General features: G+C 41.5%; 1 protein-coding gene across 4 annotated transcripts in view; it reads left to right on the top strand.

The window, feature by feature from the left end:
* LOC141270614 (uncharacterized) overlaps positions 1-25,053 on the top strand; it is a 239,212-nt gene that overhangs the window by 195,965 nt on the left and 18,194 nt on the right. For all 4 annotated transcript variants that reach the window (XM_073680684.1, XM_073680683.1, XM_073680682.1 and 1 more), the window contains 5 exons: positions 7,709-7,858; positions 7,988-8,167; positions 8,248-8,371; positions 8,454-8,551; positions 8,750-8,840. In XM_073680684.1, coding sequence (XP_073536785.1) covers positions 7,709-7,858; positions 7,988-8,167; positions 8,248-8,371; positions 8,454-8,551; positions 8,750-8,840 — 643 coding nt within the window. The remainder of the gene's footprint in view (positions 1-7,708; positions 7,859-7,987; positions 8,168-8,247; positions 8,372-8,453; positions 8,552-8,749; positions 8,841-25,053) is intronic.

Here is a 25,053-nt window from a genome sequence, read left to right as displayed (position 1 = left end):
TAGACTCTGGATGATATCCAGATGAAAATGACAAATGAACTCCCAAACTGTCACAAAAGGCACGCCAAAAACGAGCCACGAACTGAGGTCCCCTATCAAAAACAATGTCAGTAGGAACACCATGGAGTCTGACAATCTCCTTGACAAAGGGCTTAGCGAGTGTCTTAGCGCAGGGCAGTTTGATGAAGGGAACCAAGTGACACATCTTGCTAAAACGGTCCACGACCACCCAGATGACCGTGAAACCCTCAGAGGAGGGAAGGTCAGTAATAAAGTCCATAGCCAGATGTGTCCAAGGTGCACTAGGAACCTCCAGAGGGCAAAGCAACCCCGCAGCAGGAGTATGTGAAGACTTAGATCTAGCACACACAGTACATTGACGCACCCACTTAATGACCTCCTTCTGCCATCCAGGCCACCAAAAACTGCGACCCACAAGTCTCTTGGTCTCAAAAATTCCAGGATGACCTGCCAACCGAGACTCATGACACTCAACAAACAAATCTCTCCTAAGGGTCCTAGGCACAAACAACCTCCCATGGGGAGTGTTAGATGGGGCATTCTCCTGTGCTTTAAGAATCTCATCTTCCAAAACGGAGTCCAATGCAGCAATCACAACACCTTCTTGTAAAATGCTCTCCTCCTCCTCAGCACCGACCATGGGAGAAAAGCTGCGAGACAAAGCATCAGCTTTAACATTCTTGGTACCCGGGATGTAAGTAACGGAAAAATTAAACCGCGAAAAAAATAGTGCCCACCTAGCCTGACGGGCATTCAAGCGCTTGGCAGCATCAAGATAGATCAGATTTTTATGATCAGTGAAAACCTGAATGGGAAAATCAGCACCTTCCAAGAGATGACGCCAGTGTTCAAATGCGAGTTTAATAGCCAGCAATTCCCGATTACCAATATCGTAATTAAGCTCAGTCTCAGAAAATTTTTTTGAAAAAAAGGCACAGGGATGTACTCCATCCTTGTTTTCCTGAGACAACACCGCACCGACCCCCACAGAAGAAGCATCAACCTCAACCAAAAACGGCTTAGTCACATCAGGCTGCATAAGGATGGGGGCAGAGCTGAACCTCTCCTTTAGAAACACAAAAGCTTCAATGGCCTCAGTAGTCCACTGAACCGTATTAGAACCTTTCCTGGTGAGATCGGTCAGTGGTTTAACAATAATAGAAAATTTTTTAATGAATTTTCTGTAATAATTGGCGAAACCCAAAAACCTCTGTATCGATTTCAAACCAATAGGCCTAGGCCATTCCTGCACAGCTTGAACTTTCACCGGGTCCATCTCAAAGCCCTCGCTGGAGATAATGTAGCCCAAAAAACTAATTCTCTGTACAGCGAACTCGCATTTCTCCAGCTTAGCAAAAAGCGAATTGTCAATCAATAACTGCAATACCTCACGTACGCTCCGCCAATGAGACTCCAGGTCAGGCGAATAAATCAAAATGTCATCCAAATACACCACCACATTTTTGCCGATCAAAGGTCTAAGGATGTCATTAATAAGATTCTGAAAAAATGCTGGTGCATTGGTAAGACCAAAAGGCATAACCAAATTCTCAAAATGACCCACAGGAGTGTTAAAAGCAGTCTTCCATTCATCACCCTCCTTCATGCGCAACAAATTGTATGCCCCTCGGAGATCAATTTTAGAGAACCACTTGGCCCCCACTAACTGGTTAAACAAATCAGGAATCAATGGCATTGGGTAGGGATTGCGTACAGTAATTTTATTAATCTCGCGAAAGTCCAATCAAGGACGTAAACCGCCGTCCACAGGTGACTTAGAGGGTCTGATATGACCGGCGGCCAAGCTCGTCTGTATGTATTCCTCCAAAAGCCTTTCTATCAGGAATAGTCAGATTAAATAAACGACTTTTAGGAAGAGTCGCTCCAGGGACAAATTCAATGGTACAATCGTAGTCTCTATGGGGAGGCAAAATTTGCGACTCCTCCTCAGAAAAAAACTTTCCAAAAATCCTGAATAGGTACAGGTAATTCCCCTTTATCCACAGCAGCAATGCGCCCGTTACAACACTTGTCATAACACTTAGGGCTCCAGGACTTAATTTCATTGGTAGACCAATTCTGTACAGGATTGTGCAATTTTAACCAGGGCAACCCCAAAACTACTGGAGAAGGCAAATTATTTAATACCACCAAATCCAAATTTTCTTGGTGAATACCATTAATAGTGAGGGTAAAATTCATAAACCTTGTGAGTAACACATTTCAAGGGAGTGCCATCGACAGAAACCACGGCAATAGGGGATGACAAAGGTTTGGGTTTTAAATTAAGTTTTTCCAAGAATCCCCCATCAATCACATTCAGAGTTGAACCACAATCCACAAATACCCGAAATTCAATTAATTCTTCCTGAGCTGCGGTAGTAGCAGAAAGAAATACACCCTTAGTGTTTAAACAGGCTATACGGGCGTAACTGACCTTTTTTTTTTCTTTGTTCATACGAAGCACACAGTTCTTAATGAAATGGTCAGATTTGCCGCAATAAAAGCACAAACCTTCAGAAAACCTGCGGTCTTTTTCCTGAGAGCGGGGTGACATCGCCCCAATCTCCATCGGCTCTCCAGTGTCAGTACAGACCCTCTCAAGACTCGGAGCTGACATGGCAGAGGATTTACTCTCATTAACCCTTGCACGCAGTCTCCTGTCCACCCGTATAGCTAATTGCATTGCCTCCTGCAAGTTTCCAGGTGTAGGATAAGCAATCAGCAGATCCTTAACCCTTTCACCTAGCCCAGCAAGAAACAAACTTTTCAGAGCTGAATCGTTCCACCCCACCTGAGCAGACCACCGACGGAAGTGAGTACAATAATTTTCCACATTACCTGATCCCTACCTCAAATGTCTCAATTCCGTCTCAGCTGATGAGACACGATCAGGATCATCATACAACAACCCCAAAGCAGAAAAAAAACTATCCACTGATCTAAAGCATGGATCACTAGTTGGAGAGAAAAGGCCCATCCCTGAGGTTCTTTGCGCAAAAGTGACATTATGAACCCTATGCGCTGTGATTCATCACCAGAGGATCTGGGTCTCAAACGAAAATACAATAAACAAGCATTTTTAAAGGAAAAAAAATCTTGTTGTTCACCAAAAAATAAATCAGGCAATCGTACCTTTGGCTCCACAAAATGCGCTCCAGAACAGCTACTCACGTGTTGTTGGAGCTCGGCCACCTCCAGAGAGAGTCCCTGCAGGCGTTGAGCCAAATCCTGAACCGACACCATGATGGAAACTGGAGGTCTTTCCTTAGAGAACTTTTTGGGCTGGACTTACTGTTATGATCTGCTACAAGCACTAAGGAAAGACATGAGATCTGTCCCTACAATAGAGCTAAGCTAGATCCCTATGATGTAACGGGGAACCTGATCCTGCGATCAGACCCGCTAAAGTCCTCAGCTAGTCTGAACGAAGACCTATAGATGTGAGGAAGGGATCCCTACAAGAACTAGGGACTGGGAGAAAGATGGACACCTCCTAGCAGAAATTGTAGCAGTAAAAGACAAACAAACAACATAGAACATAGAGGTCAAAAGACCAAGCTAAACTGACTGAGAAAGGTAACAAAGCACCTGGCTAGCTTAAGAGTAGAAATTACAATGAAGTCCAGCAAGGCCAGAAGGGCGGAGTAGGATTAAATAGGCAAAAACGGTCATGTGACCAGCATGATAGAAAAAAACTAACAGGAGAGTTCTAACAGTTATCATAGTACACATTCGTAAAATGCAGCGGAATATTGGATAGGATTTGGTTGACTCTCTCCACCTGAACGATGGACTGGGGATGGTATGCAAATGAAAAGTCCAGATTCACACTTAAAAGTTTACATGTAGTTCTCCAGAACCTGGAAGACAACTGGACGCCCCTGTCGGAAACTATGTGGAGTGGAAACCCATGAAGGTGGAAGATGTGCTGTATAAACCATTCATCAAGCTCGCCAGCGGACAGGAGAAAAGGTGAAGTAGTAAAGTGAGCTATTTTCCAGAAGTGATGTACCACAACCAAAATGACAGAACAAACAGAGGACACAGGAAGGTCCGTAATGAAGTCCATTACCATGTGCTGCCATGGAACTGAAGGAACAGGAAGTGGAAGAAGATGCCCAAACGGAAGATGCTTAGGGGTTTTGTTACGAGCATAGAAAGGACAGGCAGAAACTTGCTCCAGAATATTCTTTCTCATGGAAGACCACCAATAATGACGAGAAGTTAGTTGAGTAGTCTTCTGTTCGGCATGACCAGCCAACTTAGAATAATGCCCCCACTGCAGACCTCTCTTCTTATCGGATTCCGGCACTAAATTCTTCCCAGGAGGAATTTGAGACTAGTTCAGTGGGGCTACAGTCACCATCTTGGAGGGTTCAATAATATGCAGGGGATCTCCTCTTGGTCAGGAGGTAGAAAGGTCCTAGAGGATGTATCTGCCTTGTCATTCTTGTCGGCTGGATAAAAATGTAGGTCGAAATCAAAGCGGGCAAAGAACAGAGACCACCTAGATGTCACATCCAGCTGAAGAAGACGACTTCTAGATGAATTAGACTTGGGCCCAGGTGGACGCCAGGTGCTACTCCAGGACAGATCCCAGTACTGCGGCAGCTGACAGTAGAAATGGACTTTGTGTCCAAGGCAGGACCGGATACAAATTGTGCTGACTTTGCGCAGACGGGACGGACTCTGGAACCGGAACTGGCAGCGTGGGTTTCAGGCACAGATACCGACTTCAGATACCGACTTCATTTTGAAAACAATGCAGGATGGATACACACTCTGCAAGTTGATTACTTACTCAAAGAATGAGCCATGAGCCCCTTCCACATTGATCCCTGACCCTTGACCTGTGGCTGATGACCTTACACAGATGTAAATATAAACAGGTATGTCTGTAGTGCTGCAAGCAGAATCAAGGAGAATCAGAAAGACTTTGCAAGGAAAGTGAGAGACATCTTTCAGGACAGTAGATGGATAGCATGGCGGCTCCATCCAAAGAGACACGGATTTGGATTCTACATGATTCCGGCCTAAGAGTATATGGCCCTGACTGGAAAGATACGGATCTGCTCCATAGACCATCAGAGAGCCCATGGATACATTTTGCTGAGACCAGGTTGGGTTGATGAAGACACCTGGCCCCATGGATATGTTGTTTGGGGTTGCCAGGTGGGACCCTCCGGTCGCCTGGAACCCATAGAGACAATCGGAGAAACCAGATTAGGATCAGCCGGTCATCTGGCCCCGTGGAAACTCTCAGAGAGGCCAGGATGGGACCCTCAGGTTTCATGGCCTTGTACCTCGATGGACTGCTAGCTTCCTAAGCTGTCCACTACCTTCTCTCTGTGGGGGCTCGCCAGAAGCGGAGGGCCACTGGTTGAGGTAGTTGGACCTGGAAGTCCGAAAGTCGCAGCTGTTCTATCACAGGCGGGCCAGCGGAAGGGTGAGGACTGTGTAATGTTGTACTATCTTGGGTATTAGAACAGTCCCAGCTATCTGTTTATTGCTCATTTTGTGGTTCAATAAAGTATTGCCCGTGGGAGACCCTGGGTTTTCACAGTATCACCAAAAAGTTAAGTTTCTCTTTAAATGTTTAATAGCGCTGCTGCCTGCATCTAGTCAGTACTGTGGTTTCTGTATGGTCCAGAGTCTGATGTTTGTAGGTAACAACTCCCAGTATCTCTTTACAATTGTTAAGCAGATACTGGGAGTTGCAGGTTCATGGGATACAATTGTATATACCGTGGACTGACTGACCTGACATTGCAGTTTATTGCTGTACTAAGCTTGGTATTGTATTTGTCCACTGATGATAGTTCTCAGGCTGAATTAATATACTAATGGTGCTTCAGGTGTTGTATTTATGTACTGATGGTGTTTCTGGTGATATATTTGTATACAGATGGTGGTTCTGCTGTTGCAGTCATGCACTGATGGTGGTTCTGGTGCTTTATTCCTGTACTGATGATGGTTCTGGTGCTGTACTCCTGTACTGATGGCGGTTCTGATGATGTAGTCATGTACTGATGGTGGTTCTGGTGAAGTAGTCATGCAGATGTACTAATCTTAAATTTATTGGACTCTATACTAAATCATTATAGGGTCAGTGTGTTGGACTGAAAATCTAACCATCTAAATGAGTCCATTTATATCAACAGATCAAGTGTTTGACTAAGGCACCCACACATTTCAGACAGCTGTCTGACAGCTCACCCACTCTCTCATATACTGGAGCTAAGCACTCCTATGTTCTCTATGAGACAGCTTCTGCCAGACATCTCTGTGAACAAAAGAGACAGTTTGAAATCGAACACATGAGGTCCTTATCTCCCTGACAATCATCAGTCAAAGGTATTCATACACATTAGATTGCCAGTCTTCCCCGGCGATTTTGGCTGATGTGGCCAATTTTAATTTAATGTGTATGGGTTCCTTAACTATCGTGTCAAGGGAATGTGCGCATGATACCTTTAGGCTGTGTGCCTATAATGCTTTTTTGGTGCGTTTTTTGGTGCGTATTTGCAGCACGTAAATGCTCCAGAAACGCATTGCATACCTTATCCCATGACTTCCTATGACATTCTGCAAGTTCTGTGCACATGGTCCTTATTTTTTCTGCGCAGATTTTACTCGCAGAAAAAATACGGACATGACCAATTCTTGTGCATTTCTGCATGCGTATTTGCCTATACAATGCATTGGGAAAACGCATGGCAAATACGCGTCAAATACGCATGTAAAAAACGCATGCGTTTTTCTGCCAGGAGATGCAGAAATGCTCAGGAAAATTTCTGCTTCAGTTCTGCATCGTGGGCACTAAGCCTTAGACGTCTGCGAAGAGAACAAGTTATTTATTCAGGTGGAAGACTCTTCAGGATATCTCGGCGACCTTTGTCTTGAAGCGACTTTTTCTGCTTTTTTTCTGTTTTCTTTCCAACATCTTTTGACCTAATTTTTTATTTAAATTGTATTCAATAAACTAAAGTATATATTGCCCACTTTTAATACATTGTCATCTTTGAAAACTTTAAGAGAAAAGAAGCTTACGCCTTTATCACTCCTAATATATAAACATACTCCTTACACTTTCCTATTTGACGTGTTTTTCTAAAAGAACGTAAACTGACAAAGATTTACAGCCCGGTCATGGGAAAAGTCCAATCAAGACTCAGCAACACATGCTACATCAATGTGTTCCTCTAGGACCAAAGCCTCAGGCTCTCCCATTTTACTTGCATTAGTGAATATACATTTTTGGTTTCCTTGCATTTTCTATATTTGGCAACCTCGTCACTGGAGATGTCTGGACTTGTTACAGGGGGTTGTTGATTGATAGAAGAGTGGTGTGATTATATAATTTATTATTTAAAATCTAACAAATTTAAATATTGAAATAAGGAAATGACAGATAATCATAGTGTGAGCCCACTTTATAGTTGTTGGTTGTTGTAGATGGAAGAGATGGGTTTTAATTTTCCATTTCTGCCTAGAGCATCACAATACCTTGTCCCGGCCCAGACAGTATTTTATCACCAGTTTGTGACAGTGACTATTGATCTCAGCATAGAAGGAATTAAAATTCAGCATTTGAGTCCCAGCTATCGACATTATGTAATAGCACATCAAGGTGCTCAATATGCCTGAGCATTGGTTTACATCGGCTCATCTTCTTCCCATTCAGGTCCCTACAATATCAGATCCTCTCAGTGGAGATTTTCTATATAAGAGAATTTTCCTGATTGACCCATCAAGGATGGATAGGGACAGGAACAAGATGGCGGAGAGGATATTACACCTCACCCTAGAGATCCTCTTCCGGCTTACTGGAGAGGTGAGAGATTCTGATGACGTCACATTACATCATTCTTATCTATGCGAATAACAGATGGAGAGAACTGGAGAGGTGAGGACTCTGGAAATGTCTGTAGTGAGATTTATTAATGTGTCTCTCCATAACCAGGATTACACAGTAGTGAAGAAGACCCCTAGTGAGCACTGTCAGGCCCCTGTGTCTGAGGGATGGGGAAGACCCCTAAACGCAATCACGGAGCCTCCACCTCACCCCCTGATACATGAGGACATCAATGAGCAGAAGATCCTAGAACTCACCTACAAGATGATTGAGCTGTTGACTGGAGAGGTGACACTGCTGGGAATGCTGGGACATTATACAGTAACGCTATGAAGCGATCAGGGAGATGACAGTATTATATGTTTCAGGTTTCTATAAGGTGTGAGGATATCATCATCTATTTCTCCATGGAGGAGTGGGAGTATTTAAAAGGACACGAAGATCTGTACAAGGACGTCATGATGGAGGTTCCACAGCCCCTCACATCACCAGGTAACAGAAGGACTAAATACACCCGGCCTATAATTATCTGTATGTAAATAATAAATGCAGTTCCTGTATATATTTCCTCCAGTTCTATCCAGTAAGAGGACAACACCAGAGAGATGTCCCCGTCCTCTTCTTCCACAGGACTGTAAACACAAGAATCTCAATGTTCCTCAGGATCATCAGGTAGATGGAGAGAAGGTGTCATGAGATCTCCCCTATGATGTGTAGACGTCTGTGAAGGTCTTGTGTTCAGTCTTGTTTTACCCACCAGTATTATATGTTTTATAGTTGTGTAATGAGAACGGTGGAGATGGCAGGATTAGAGCTGATAATAAATGTGACTTCTCCATCTGTCTGTGACTTTTACAATATTTGTTTCAGGGTAAAGATCTGATCCATATTAATACTATAGAGACATCTGTGATGGGTGATGAGCGGCGTAAAGAGGAGAAACCTGCAGATAACCAACCAGGTGAGTAGTAACCACTAAATGCAGAAACGTTAGATTCTTCTGGCTAAAACTACTTTATCGGCGGTGTAGTACGGCCATGTCACAATCACGTCGTCACAATTTTGCATGTAGACCACCGCATGTTCCTACACCTAAAACGGTCCCCATTACTTTGGGCACTAAACAGGTGTAATGTTGGATCTCTCCCTAACACATGTTCTTCTTATGAATGTGGCCCTTGAGATATCTTGGATTACCAAGGGCTACCAAGCCACCGACTCTAATTATTCCTTAGATATTGTTAAATATACTTATTTTTGTGTATTTTTTATAGAGGACTTACCAGATGTGATTCTTCAAGAGAACATATCACAAAATCTTATAGAAAAATTTAGTGGTTTATTCTTGGATTGTCCATTAAAAAGAATAATTGCAGCAGTTACATAAAATAGGTGAAATAGTTACAAAGTAATTGATTCATGGGTGTACATCTTTCATTGGATTCTGAATGGTAGTTCATCTGTCTTTGTCAAGCACATGTCCAGATGGACCATGTGTCCGGGCCCTGTCAGTTGTTTCCTCAGGATGTAGATCCTAGGACTGAGCTGTGTAGTGTAAAATGGAAAGAGCGAGCGAGAGCCCCCATTCCCTGTGTCTCACATGGGTTATATAGGCCCCTCATAGCATCTGTTCTTCATATATGGCACTAAGCACCCTGAGCTAAATATACAAGAATAGCTCAGCTAACCCTACCACAAGGCTGATCTATAGAATTAAAAGTATAAGATCAATAAGTATATATAATTAATTATAAAGTATAGAATTAATATTTAACAATTCCCTCTTTTGATGGTGACAGACATCAACTGGAATCCTCAAAGTAGATAGGTTCATCAGTATAACAGGATCATCTTTCTTATTTGGCAATATAATTTAATGTTAACAATAATAATAATAATATTAATAATATCAATATCGGATTATTGTCATACTTATTTAATAGCATAATGATGTGGATTCATGTTATGGTGAGCCGTGACTAATATTCATATAAAATGTATAATTCTACTTCCCTAAATCTAAATCGAAGCAATCACGGGTCCAATCGTCATCATCTGATGTTGTCTGTTCTTCGTCTCATCTTCTTGGTTCTTTTAAAACACAGTCTTTAGATGAAAACTTTTTTTGAAATAAATTTACTATTATAGCGTGTAGATATTGTACAGTCCAAAATTGTATTCATTATTAGAAAGATCATGAGTCAATCAGAGTCCGTAAATTAAATGTTAATAAGAAAACAAAATTCATAGATGAAATGTAGCTTTAACATCTGTGCAGTGTCACCTGGATAGACCTGGACTTACATGGGACTACCTTGGATAATTCTGGAATCCTTTCGTGTTGTCCGCACTGGTCTCGTGTCACTTTTGGAACAGATGTGACGTCTTTCTTCAGCAACGCAAGGGTTAACTTGACACTTCCCTGCCTAATATAGCACCATAACCAGTACTTAGTTTGTGATGCACAATACACATGTCAGGGTGGCAGCTTCCTGACAATTATCTTTAATGTTCACCAGCTTTCTTTGAAGCTTTGCAGGTGATAGGAAACCACTAGAACTTGCCAAAAACTTGAACACAACACGGTTCATTTAGCATCATAGGATCATTGTCCTCTGCAGTCTTGGTGGTCAGTGGTGAGAATGTATTGTAATTGACACAGTCTATTATAACTCAGCATTCAGCATTGTTACCTTCTTGACTTCCGGAAATCAGCTGTTTCTTCTTGTAACTTTTGACATTGTCTTTATTTAAAAATATAAAAAGCTTTTTTAAGATAGAATTGATAATTGAGGTATTTTGATTGAAGTCTTCATTCCCTAATCTAATACCAAATCTGGCAATTTTCTAACCTATAATATCACAGCGTACCATAGCAATCACTAATATCCATCTAATTATTATCAAAATATTAAAATAAATGATGTTTGGAATAATGAAATAATAGATAAGAGTTCATTATTAAATAAGTTCTTCATGTGATCGAACATTTTTATATGTCATAGGTGTAATTACCTTTTCCAACCCATAGGTGTCAGTGTGTTTTGATGTAACAAGTATTTATATCTTTTTTACTCAAACTTTATTAATTATATATTTATTAAACCAATAATTCCAAAGAATGTATACTCATGAACCAAAATAAATAAATATATGAATGAGTGAAAGAATGACTTGTATTTACTCAGAAAATTGAAATACTTTTCTTCTTTTAGTGGAACCATATCATCATTATATTTAATGAAGCAATATTCTTGTACTAGACATTACTTTATTAAATATAATATGTAATTAAATAAATATAATATGGATGTGTTTTCTCAATAAAGATGTTGAACTGAAATAAAATCAAAAAATTAGAATTAAAATTAAAAATGAAAAATAAGTCGAAAATAAGAATAAAAATTTAGGAGTGAAAAATAAAAATAAGAATAGAAAATCAAAATAAAATAAGAATAAGACCTTTATTATGTTAATGACAAATGCAGTGTAATTATGTTCTCAATAACAAATACCCTTATTTCCATTATCTGGATGATGTCATATTTGTCATAACCTTATATTACCAAAAATAATTAAATTATGCAACTTTGCATGTAATAGCCTATAGTTACACCATGTATATTATTAATATTTCTTCTTTATTAAAATGTGTCAAAAATAAGTATTGTACAAATATGATTATGTAATCAGGATCAAAAACACATTTCCCCCTTAATACCAAAAAATATGATTTTATAAAATAATTCATGTAACAGAACTAGTGATGAGTGAGCACTAAAATGCTGGGGTCGAGCACATTGGAATACTCGGGTGCTCGACCCGAGCAACGAGCCCAATGTAAGTCTATGGGAAACTTGAGCATTTTTCTGGCAGTCCCCCCCTGCGGTCTGCACAAGGTCAAAAATTGCCCAAATCGATGGGAACGGTGCTCAATTAAACGTCAGACAGGCAGAATATATAGGCAGACAGGCAGGCAGGGTATATAGGAGGGTGCATGAAAAACATAGCAGGGCACTTGGAACACACTAGTGCCCTCCGATTTTCATGCACCCGTCTCTTTAAAAAAGCCGGCCGGCAATTCATCAGCGGCAGACACTGGTACCCAACAATTTAGAACAGAAAGAATAGAGCATCACACATAGATTAGATAGATATAAACATGTCAGTCACATATATAATAAGTACAGTGATAGTGTTGATTACTGTACTTGTCATTTAGTGTTAAAATAAAGGATTTATTAAAAAAAAAATTGGCGTGGGGTTCCCCATAATTTTAGGCTCTAGCGGAGGTTAAGCAGACGGCTGGGGCAGATGTTTGAAGCCTGGGAAGGGGGTAATACCCACGGAGCTTCCCAGGCTACTAATATCAGCCCCCAGCTGAATACATAGCCTTTACTAGCTATTAAAATGGGGGACCCAAAAAAAATGACGTGGGGTCCCCCCTATTTTAATAGTTAGCAAAGGCTAGGCAGACTGCTGGGGGCTGATATTAATAGCCCAGGAAGGGTGCCATGAATATTGGCCCCCTCCCAGGCTAGAAACACCAGCCGTCAGCCGCCCCAGAAATGGCGCATCCATAGGATGCGTCAATTCTGGCACTTAGCCTCGCTCTTCCCACTGCCCTGTAGCGGTGGCAGTGGGGTAATAGGGCTGGGGTTGATGTCAGCTTATAATGCCAGCTGACATCAAGCCCAGGTTAGTAATGGAGAGGCATCTATAAGACACCCCCATTACTAACCCCATAGTCAAAGTTAAAAAAAAAGCCACAAACACCCAGAATAAAGTCCTTTAATTGAAATAAACACACAATTCTTTATTGTTCTAAATTAAACCATACTTACCATCACGCCCATTCCAGCTGAAGCCAACGATCTCCTGCAATAAAAATAAAATAATAAAGCAACCTCATCCTTACCTTTCCATGGTTCCCAGGACAGCTTCAGCTCTGCTACATTCACATGACAGGCTGGTTCGCAGCCGAAAGCTGCCATCCAGCTTACCATGCCGCAGACACTGAGAAGCGCAGGCTTGCTTGCGCTCCTCAGTGTCTGGCTGTGACGGCATCCAGATGAGCCGAGTTCATGTCCAATGAACTCAGCTCACCTCATGCACGTCACTGACAGCGTGGGAGTTAGGTATTCAGCTGGGGGCTGATATTAGTAGCCTGGGAAGCTCCGTGGGTATTACCCCCTTCCCAGGCTTCAAACATCTGCCCCAGCCGTCTGCTTAACCTCCGCTAGAGACTAAAATTACTTGGAACACTATGCCAATTTTTTTTTTAATAAATCCTTTATTTTAACACTAAATGACAAGTACAATAACCAACACTGTCACTGTACTTAGAAACATGTCAGTCACATATATAATATCTATCTAATCTATGTGTGATGCTCTATACTTTCTATTCTAAATTGTCGGGTACCGATGTATGCCGCTGATGAATTGCCGGCTGGCTTTTTTAAAGAGACGGGTGCATGAAAACACTATTATTTTTTTTTTAATAAATCCTTTATTTTAACATTAAATAACAAGTACAGTAACCAACACTGTCACTGTACTTCTTATATATGTGACTGACATGTTTCTATCTATCTAATCGATGTGTGATGCTTTATTCTTTCTGTTCTAAATTGTCAGGTACCGGTGTATGCCGCTGATGAATTGCGGGCTTTTCATGTTTCACTGTGAGCACTGTTCCCATCGATTTGGGCAATCACTGTAATGCCACAACCACCATGGCTGTGACATTACAGTGAGTGGCAGACAATCCCTGCATGATTTGATGCTCTAAATAGCGCCAAACATGCAGGACGGGGACCCGAGCTCCCGCTCGAGCATCTTGAAAGTACTCGGCGAGCTCCGAACAGTGGCGAGCATGCTTGCTCATCACTAAACAGAGCCTAAATTAAAAATAATTATTTTATAAATATTTTGTATACATTTCAAATCAATTGATAGCATATATTTGTCAGAAGATGTGTGTACGCATCTAGGTAACAATTAAAAAATTAAATTGAATACTATAAAAATATCATTTGGAAAAATTATTCTAAATGTAAATCTCTTTTATAAATCATTTTGATGTGTGGTTGCACTTATCCACAATTAACTAAATCAAGAAACCGTAATTACTAAAGAAATATAGAAATATATATTATGTGGATAATACTTAATTATGTATCATAATATTCTCAAAATTAAACATATTTCTATTACTTCACATAAAAACATTTTTTCCCCTAGCATACATGAGGGCTTACACTCAGTCTCACTTAGCAGCTGCTCATTTACTCATCTGTCACATTTCACTCTGACTGTCACAGATCTGTTCAAAAAATACATTCAACATACAAAGGTATGAATACATACGATAATTTTGGGTTAAAACATACAGTACAGACCAAAAGTTTGGACACACCTTCTCATTTAAAATTTTTTCTGTATTTTCATGACTATGAAAATTGTACATTCACACTGAAGGCATCAAAACTATGAATTAACACATTTGGAATTATATACTTAACAAAAAAGTGTGAAACAACTGAAAATATGTCTTATATTCTAGGTTCTTCAAAGTAGCCACCTTTTGCTTTGATGACTGCTTTGCGCACTCTTGACATTCTGTTGATGAGCTTCAAGAGGTAGTCACTGGAAATGGTTTTCACTTCACAGGTGTGCCCTGTCAGGTTTAATAAGTGGGATTTCTTGCCTTATAAATGGGGTTGGGACCATCAGTTGTGTTGTGCAGAAGTCAGGTGGATACACAGTTGATAGTCCTACTGAATAGACTGTTAGAATTTGTATTATGGCAAGAAAAAAGCAGCTAAGTAAAGAAAAACGAGTGGCCATCATTACTTTAAGAAATGAAGGTCAGTCAGTCCGAAAAATTGGGAAAACTTTGAAAGTGTCCCCAAGTGCAGTTGCAAAAACCATCAAGCGCTACAAAGAAACTGGCTCACATGAGGACCGCCCCAGGAAAGGAAGACCAAGAGTCACCTCTGCTTCTGAGGATAAGTTTATCCAAGTCACCAGCCTCAGAAATCGCAGGTTAACAGCAGCTCAGATTAGAGACCAGGTCAATGCCACACAGTGTTCTAGCAGCAGACACATCTCTTCAACAACTGTTAAGAGGAGACTTTGTGCAGCAGGCCTTCATGGTAAAATAGCTGCTAGGAAACCATTGCTAAGGACAGGCAACAAGAAGAAGAGACTTGTTTGGGCTAAAGAACACAAGGAATGGACATTAGACCAGTGGGAATCTGTGCTTTGGTCTGATGAGTCCAAATTTGAGATCTTTGGTTCCAACCACCGTGTCTTTGTGCGACGCAGAAAAGGTGAACGGATTGACTCTACATGCCTGGTTCCCACCGTGAAGCATGGAGGAGGAGGTGTGATGGTGTGGGGGTGCTTTGCTGGTGACACTATTGGGGATTTATTTAAAATTGAAGGCATACTGAACCAGCATGGCTACCACAGAATCTTGCAGCGGCATACTATTCTATCCACTTTGCATTTAGTTGGACCATCATTTATTTTTCAACAGGACAATGACCCCAAACACACCTCCAGGCTGTGTAAGGGCTATTTGACCAAGAGGGAGAGTGATGGGGTGCTACGCCAGATGACCTGGCCTCCACAGTCACCAGACTTGAACCCAATCGAGATGGTTTGGGGTGAGCTGGACCGCAGAGTGAAGGCAAAAGGGCCAACTAGTGCTAAGCATCTCTGGGAACTCCTTATAGATTGTTGGAAGACCATTTCTGGTGACTACCTCTTGAAGCTCATCAAGAGAATGCCAAGAGTGTGCAAAGCAGTCATCAAAGCTAAAGGTGGCTACTTTGAAGAACCTAGAATGTAAGACATATTTTCAGTTGTTTCACACTTTTTTGTAAAGTATATAATTCCACATGTATTAATTCATAGTTTTGTTGCCTTCAGTGTGAATGTACAATTTTAATAGTTATGAAAATATAGAAAAATCTTTAAATGAGAAGGTGTGTCCAAACTTTTGGTCTGTACTGTATGTTTGGGGTTATTGTCCTGTTGAAAAATAAATGATGGTCCATCTAAACGCAAACCGGATGGAATAGCATGCCGCTGCAAGATGCTGTGATAGCCATGCTGGTTCAGGATGCCTTCAATTTTGAATAAATCCTCAACAGTGTCACCAGCAAAGCACCCCCACACCATCACACCTCCTCCTCCATGCTTCACGGTGGGAACCAGGCATGTAGAGTCTATCCGTTCACCTTTTCTGCATCGCACAAAGACACGGTGGTTGGAACCAAAGATCTCAAATTTGGACTCATCAGACCAAAGCACAGATTTCCACTTGTCTAATGTCCATTCCTTGTGTTCTTTAGCCCAAACAAGTCTCTTCTGCTTGTTGCCTGTCCTTAGCAGTGGTTTCCTAGCAGCTATTTTACCATGAAGGCCTGCTGCACAAAGTCTCCTCTTAACAGTTGTTGAAGAGATGTGTCTGCTGCTAGAACTCTGTGTGGCTTTGACCTGGTTTCTAATCTGAGCTGCTGTTAACCTGCGATTTCTGAGGCTGGTGACTCGGATAAACTTATCCTCAGAAGCAGAGGTGACTCTTGGTCTTCCTTTCCTGGGGCGGTCCTCATGTGAGCCAGTTTCTTTGTAGCGCTTGATGGTTTTTGCAACTGCACTTGGGGACATTTTCAAAGTTTTCCCAATTTTTCGGACTGACTGACCTTCATTTCTTAAATGAAATGATGGCCACTCGTTTTTCTTTACTTAGCTGCTTTCTTCTTGCCATAATACAAATTCTAACAGTCTATTCAGTAGGACTATCAGCTGTGTATCCACCAGACTTCTGCACAACACAACTGATGGTCCCAACCCCATTTATAAGGCAAGAAATCCCACTTATTAAACCTGACAGGGCACACCTGTGAAGTGAAAACCATTTCCGGTGACTACCTCTTGAAGCTCATCAAGAGAATGCCAAGAGTGTGCAAAGCAGTCATCAAAGCAAAAGGTGGCTACTTTGAAGAACCTAAAATATAAAACATATTTTCAGTTGTTTCACACTTTTTTGTCAAGTATATAATTCCACATGTGTTAATTCATAGTTTTGATGCCTTCAGTGTGAATGTACAATTTTCATAGTCATGAAAATGCAGAAAAATCTTTAAATGAGAAGGTGTGTCCAAACTTTTGGTCTGTACTGTATGTATTGTAATTGTCAATGCGCATTGTAAATTATTAAATTTGATATCTTAAGATTTCTTTGAATATTCCACAAATAAACATTAAGACTTTTCTCTACGAACCGTGAAACTTAGGATGCTTAAAAAAACGCCTTTGACTTGCAAGGTCATAGTCTTAGGGTATGTGCTCATGGTCAGGATTTGAAGCAGACTTTTCCTGAGCATTTCTGCATCTTCTTGGCAGGAAAAATGCTGCGGAAATTCCATGTGGTTTTGACACATTTTTTACGCTTTTTTTATGTGTTTTTGTAAGCATTTTTGTACATCAATGAATGCTTTTTGGAGCTAAATAAAGTTATTTGGTGGGACATTGCTTAAACCCTTGGATTACCGTCAGAACTGGGGTGAGTATATTGGTTAATTTAAATGATTTAAAGAATGTGTCTGTTGTATTTCAAATAAAGTGTTTTACTCTGTGTCTGTGTGTTTATTTAACTATTTACTTTAATTAGGTTTGGTCATTAAAAGGTCTGTTTGACACCTTATCATCACCAAACAAAAGAGCTAGGTGTCAGCTAGTCCCATTCACCCAATCTTCATTAGCATCTCCATTCATGTAATTTATGCTGCATTTGCAAACATGGTCCCTGGCCATTATTAACAGCTCACAGCTGTTTCTTTCGCCGCTATGTCCCTCCGATCAGCACTCAGCAGCACTTTGGACGCAACGTATTTTTGCTGCGTCCAAAACGTGGTGTTCTAATGCCGCACTTTTGTTGTCGGTACATGTGAATCCACCGCATATAATGACACTTTAATCGGTCAAAATCTACAGAAATTGACATGCTGCATGTGAGTTTGGGTACGTGGCCACAATCAGAAGCCGCTGCAGGTTTGAGGCTGCGTGTTTATATAGCGTCAAACCCGCAGCGTCCAGATGTTACAACATAGTGGATGGGATCTCTAGAAATCCCATATCCACTATGCATCCATCAGAGGCTGTGGATTATCCGTGGACACTGATATGCAGCGCGTCTTTCAGGACCGCAGCATGTCAAATTCTTTTGCGGAGTCGCTAGTCTCCGCAACAGAAATTTGACCACTAGAATGTATTGAATGCGATAAATCCGCATGGTTCAGTGAACACATGCTGATTTACCTGCGTTCAATAGAATGCAACGTTTTGGACGCAGCAAAAAATATGTGTCCAAAGTGCTGCTACGTCCGGATCGTGGGCACAAAGCCTAAAATAAAAAAAAAAAGGCTTTGGCTCCCGTGTCATTTTTATTACCAGCAGAGGGAAAGCCGACCACTGGGGGCTGATATTAGTAGCCGGGGAAGGGGCCATTAGCCAACAATGTATCCTGGCTATTAATATCATCCCACAGCTGTCTGTTTAGCCTTTACTGGTAAGATTACAGGGGGACCCCAGAAAAAAATTGCCATGTGGTCCCCCTATAAAATCTAACCAGAACAGGCTAAACAGACAGCTGCAGGCTGATATTAATAGCCAGGGAAGGGGCCATGAATACTAGCCCCCTCTGCGGCTATTAATATCACCCCTCACAAGTCCCAGAAATCGTGCATCCATAAGATGCGCCAAATCTGTCGCTTAGCCTTTGCTCTTCCCACTGCCCTATAGCGGTGGTGAGTGGGGTAATGGGGTTGGGGTTCATGTCTGCCTTGTATTGGCGGCTGACGTGAAGCCCAGGTTTGTAATGGAGGGCGTCTATAAGACGCCCCCAATACTAACTGCTTAGTAAAATGGTCACCTCTTTTTCAATAAATACATGGCCAGAATAAAGTATTTAAATGATAAAAACACCCAGGTTTAAAAAAACGTTTTTATTGTACTTTGTCCTCGAAGCCATTGATCTTCTGATAAAAAAGTAAAAAAACAAACAACCATATCCCTCACCTGTCCGTCGTCACGACGCAGTCCACGATTGTCCCTCGGCGAGCCGTGTCACTTCTACAGCAGTGACATCAGCAATCACTGATGTCACTGCTGTAGAAGACAGCAGTGCATACTGACGGGAGTATAAAATCACTCCTATCGGTATACATGCTGCAGGAGGTCAATGGGGTTCAGCCCCGGTGAGCTTACCACCATAGGAACATTCTTCAGAATTTTCCCATGGTGAGGTCACGTGAGCGATCGGCTGATCACTCACGTGACCGCAGATCCTGAAAGCACAGTATACTACTGGGAGCGAGCGCATTCCCAGCAGTATACCGCCGAGAGGAGAGCATCGCCTGGACCAAGGACCAGGAGGGCACCGGGGGGTGCCGGACAGGTTAGTATAAGGTTTTTCTTTTTACCGCGGGCACGTCGGTTTGACTGGGAAGGCTACTGGTCCCCCCAGCCGCGCCGCTCTTGCTGTTATAAGCGGGAGCAGCAGTCGGATGAGAGGAGTAGTAGTCCTCTCCCGACCTGGGTACCACCCGCACCGCGTTTCCGCCGCAAATTCGCGGCCATTGGCTTTAATTAAAACTCATCAAATCCGTGGGTATAAATATTATACCTGCGGATTTGATGCGGTTCAATTATAGTCAATGGGCACGAATTCATGGCGGAAATGCCCGCACAATGGTCATGCTGCGTTTTTTACCGCAATGGTAATCCTGAGCGGAAATTTCCACATCATACGCACAGCACATCAGGATTACCATTGCTGCAGCTGGCAGACCTATTAACAAGCATTTTCGCAGAGTTTCCGCAGCGGAAAAACCGCTGCGAAAATGCATCAAAATCGCTTTGTGTGCACATAGCCTTAGAAATTCTTTCTACTGGGCTACAAGCTTTAAATTACACGAACTGAAAATAGGCTGCAACTGTCACACCCGTCATGCAGTAAGGTTACTTTCACGATGCAAAAAAAAAAAAAAATACTCTCTGCACAGAAAATATTAGCAGCACAAAGGAATTTATTAATAAATGTTACACATAACGATTCACTTATATATATATATATATATATATATATATATATATATATATATATATATATATATATTATTTATTTTTTAAAATGTTAGATGCATAAAATCATTCAATTACTACAACTTCCTGTGTGAATAAAGAAATAAATTCCCTGCACTTTATGGTCTCCTGTTGTCTTTTAAGCTAGTGATTGATTGTTAATGAGTTAAATCTGTGTAGATCTAAGCAGATATGTCCCTATATATTGAGACTTAGTTAAGGGGCAGCATTTATGCGGGGGCATTTATGCATATAGCATTTATGCATACTTTATCGAAGTGCCATAATTTATCAAAGTGCCCTGGCAGTTAGAAAATGGCAGTTGGACAGGGCAGGAGACAGGTAAGACATGCAAGACAAACAAACAAACTTGCTTCCAGGTCATCTTTTTGGCAAACAGTATTCACCATTTGTATCTGTGCCATTTATACTCTGGTTGCTACAATCATCCACATTCACCGTTCTCCCACAAATGCGGCACACTTCATCCATATTAATCCCTCACTCCTCTCTTCTCCTATGTACAGTTGTCATGCTCTCTTCACAATGTTATACCACGCAGATCCATTCATTCCCACCATACAACGCAGGAAACGCTCTCACAAATCACTCAATCATCTGCTCACTCTCTGTATCTTACTTCTATTAGTCGCAGGTGATATTTCTCCCAACCCAGGACCCTCCAGTAATAATAACACTAACTCTTTCCCTGTTACATTCAGAAACCCTGCTAATCTCATTAATATTCCCTGCATATCTTCTGTCTCATTCAACTGTGCCCTTTGGAATGCACGCTCAGCATGTAATAAACTCTCTTACATCCAAGACTTTTTCCTCTCTAATTCCCTCAACCTTCTGGCTCTCACTGAAACCTGGATCCAGCAGTCGGACACCACCGCCGCTGCAGCTCTCTCCTATGGTGGCCTACATTTCTCTCATACTCCGCGACCTGACAACAGATCAGGTGGAGGTGTTGGTCTGCTTCTTTCAACAAAATGTACTTTTCAGGTTATCCCCCCTGTACCTTCCCTTATCTTCCCTTCTTTTGAGGCCCACACAGTCAGACTCTACCGGCCCTTCTCCCTGCGAGTGGCGGTTGTCTATCGCCCTCCAGGTCCCCCCCGTCAACTCCTGGATCACTTTTCTGCCTGGCTTCCAAATTTTCTATCCTGCGACATCCCCACGATAATCATGGGAGACTTTAACATCCCAATTGGCGATCCTCTTTCCCCATCTGCCACGCATCTTTTATCACTAACCTCCTCCTTCGGCCTTTCACAGCTTGCTAAGTCTCCTACACATGAGGACGGGAACACATTGGACCTGATCTTCTCCCGACTTTGCTCAGTACATGACTTTACTAACTCTCCCCTTCCACTCTCTGACCATAATCTTCTTTCATTCTCTGTCAAGAACTGTGACTCTACTCAAGAAACTCCCACCGTCCACACTTATAGAAATTTACGCGCCGTTAACACCCAGAAATTTATTAAAAGGTTGCAATCATCATTGGCCCCAATCTCCTCCCTCTCATGTCCCGACTCTGCATTGAAGCATTATAACAAAATAATGCTATGCGCCCTGGATGAAGCCGCACCTCCTACACAAAGAAAAATTCGGCATAGACGGCGACAACCCTGGCACACGCCTCAAACACGTCTTCTCCAGAGGTACTCCAGGTGCGCTGAACGGCTGTGGAGAAAATCAAATCTGCCCGAAGATTTCCTCCACTATAAATTTATGCTGAAAACATATAACTCTGCCCTTCACCTCTCCAAACAAACCTACTTTAACAACCTCATAATCTCACTTTCCAATAATCCTAAACGACTCTTTGACAGGTTTCATTCTCTCCTCAATCAAACAACACAGGCCCCGACCACCGACCTCAGCGCTGATGATCTGGCCAATTATTTCAAAGAAAAAATTGACCATATCCGACAGGAAATTTTCTCCCAATCCCCAAATGTTATGCATGCTGTCCCCCGCCACATTGTATCTTGCTCATTTTCTGACTTCGAACCAGTCACGGAAGATGAAGTGATCAGGCTCCTTGCATCTTCTCACCCTACCACCTGCACCAGTGACCCTATTCCCTCACATCTCCTTCAGTCCCTTGCTCCAGCTGTCACCACTCACCTAACTAAAATTTTCAACCTTTCCCTCTCATCTGGTATCTTTCCCTCTTCTTTTAAACACGCCAGCATACAACCATTACTTAAAAAACCATCCCTCGACCAGAACTGCACGGCCAACTACAGACCTGTTTCCAATCTTCCCGTTATCTCTAAACTCCTGGAACGCCTGGTCCATTCCCGTCTAATCCGCTATCTCTCAGACAACTCTCTTCTTGACCCTTTACAATCTGGTTTCTGCTCTTTACATTCTACTGAAACTGCCCTCACTAAAGTCTCTAATGATTTACTAAAAGCTAAATCTAATGGTCACTACTCCCTGCTGATTCTCCTGGATCTCTCTGCAGCATTCGACACTGTGGATCACCAGCTCCTCCTCACTATGCTCTGCACTGTTGGCCTCAAGGACACTGTTCTCTCCTGGTTCTCCTCTTATCTCTCTGACCGCTCCTTCTCTGTGTCTTTTGCTGGCTCCTCCTCCTCCCTACTTCCTCTTACTGTCGGGGTTCCTCAAGGATCAGTCCTAGGCCCCCTTCTTTTCTCCTTATACACCGCTCCTATTGGACAAACAATCAGTAGATTCATTTTTCAGTACCATCTCTATGCTGATGACACCCAATTATACACCTCTGCTCCGGACATCACCCCTGCATTACTACAAAAGACCAGTGATTGTCTTTCTGCTGTGTCTAACATCATGTCCTCCCTCTGCCTAAAACTGAATCTGACAAAAACTGAACTACTCGTCTTTCCTCCCTCCACTAACCTACCTGTGTCCAATATTGCCATTTCCGTTTGTGGCTCAACCATTACTCCCCAGCAACAAGCCCGCTGTCTTGGGGTCATTTTTGATTCAGATCTTTCTTTCACTCCTCACATCAAATCACTCGCTCGTTCATGTCATTTACACCTCAAAAACATCTCAAGAATCAGGACTTTTCTCACCTTTGACTCAGCAAAAACTCTTACTGTAGCTCTTATTCATTCTCGTCTTGACTATTGCAACGCTCTACTAATCGGTCTCCCTCTTAATAAACTCTCCCCTCTCCAATCCGTCCTGAACCCAGCAGCCAGGATCATATTCCTCGCCAACCGCTACTCCGATGCCTCTTCACTGTGCCAGTCATTGCATTGGTTACCCATCCAATATAGAATTCAATTTAAACTTATCACGCTTACCCACAAAGCGCTCCATGCTTCAGTACCCCCCTACATCTCCTCCCTTGTCTCAGTCTACCACCCTACACGTGCCCTCCGTTCTGCAAATGACTTAAAACTAAAATCCTCCATAATCCGAACTTTCCACTCCCGTCTTCAAGATTTCTCGCGTGCTGCGCCAATTCTTTGGAATGCACTACCCAGGACAGTTCGATTAATTCCCAATACCCACAGTTTCAAGCGAACCCTAAAAACACATTTCTTTAGACTGGCGTATCGCCTAAACACACTCTGTCCGTCCCAGTTTTCCCCCATATTAAAATCTAATTCAACTTCGGGTTCATACCAACCATGCACATAATAGCCTCTGTCAGGACTGCACACATACTGGCTGACGACCAGTCCATGTGTTATTATTTATCCTATTCAGTATATCAAGGCTGCATTATACAATATATGTACTTTTTACCTTTTGTGTCTCCCCCACTTCCTCATAGACTGTAAGCTCGCGAGCAGGGCCCTCATTCCTTTCGATATGAGATATGCTTATTCTGTATTGTCTGTATATGTCCCCCCTAAAATTTGTAAAGTGCTGCGGAATATGTTGGCGCTATAAAAATAAAAACTATTATTATTATTATTATTATTATTATTATAAATCCATGTAAAAGTTGTTTGATCAAATCCTATTTTGAAATGAAAATTCTAAGGAAACATAAAAGATAAGATTAAATATCAAATTCATACAGAAACAGAATGATTTGTATATCTTATACATATATTGTCTCTAATGTAATTCAAAATATTGTTACTTTAATTTATATATGAAGTTCTAATTTATTAATGAATTAAATTTGAATTATATGACTATAAATATTTATACACAACATCTACTTATACAAGTGTATAAGACTGTCGTATATATGGACATAAACTTAAAATAGCTATGTAACTACACAATTTTACTATATAAGATTATAAATAACTAATGATACATTGTATAACACTTTTATACAACATATAATTACAGTTTTTTCCTTAGCCACTCCCTAAGCTAAATCTTATTTCTCTGTCAAAAATGTTCAGAAAAGCTTTATTTAGAAAAGACACGTTTTCATCCTTGAACAGCTCAGATAATTGACTGTTCTTCAGTTTACATTCCATTATGTTACTCTGAGCTGGTTGTCCCACCTGTCCCTGCTTGTCAGTTTCCGCCATTCGTCTTTTTAAGGAGAGAAGGTCAGAAATTTGAACTCTTTCTGTGAAGAAATTGACTTTTGAATCATCTCATATGGCTTATAACTAGTGTTGAGCATTCCGATACTGAAATATCGGGTATCGACCGATATTCGCGGTATCCGAGTTCCGATACTCAGTTCCGATACTTTTAGAATATTGAATACCGGAATCGGAAGTTCCCATAATGCCTGTTCTCTGCAGTGTCTCTGAAGGATGACAAGCTGGATGGCAGCGCTCAGCTTACTGTACTTGTCATTTAGTGTTAAAGGATTTATTTTAAAAAATAGTGTTTTCATGCACCGTCTCTTTAAAAAAGCCGGCCGGCAATTCAGCATCGGTACCCGACAATTTAGAATAGAAAGAATAGAGCATCACACATAGATTAGATACATAGAAACATGTCAGTCACATATATAAGAAGTACAGTGATTGTGTTGATTACTGTACTTGTCATTTAGTGTTAAAATAAAGGATTTATTAAAA

The sequence above is a fragment of the Phyllobates terribilis genome, unplaced genomic scaffold (genome assembly GCF_046119375.1).
Source record: "Phyllobates terribilis strain yellow unplaced genomic scaffold, ASM4611937v1 Scaffold_5__5_contigs__length_657084704, whole genome shotgun sequence".
Taxonomy (NCBI): domain Eukaryota; kingdom Metazoa; phylum Chordata; class Amphibia; order Anura; family Dendrobatidae; genus Phyllobates; species Phyllobates terribilis.
The sequence above is the reverse complement of the archived record's forward strand: the minus strand, read 5'-3'. Positions and strand labels throughout refer to the sequence as shown.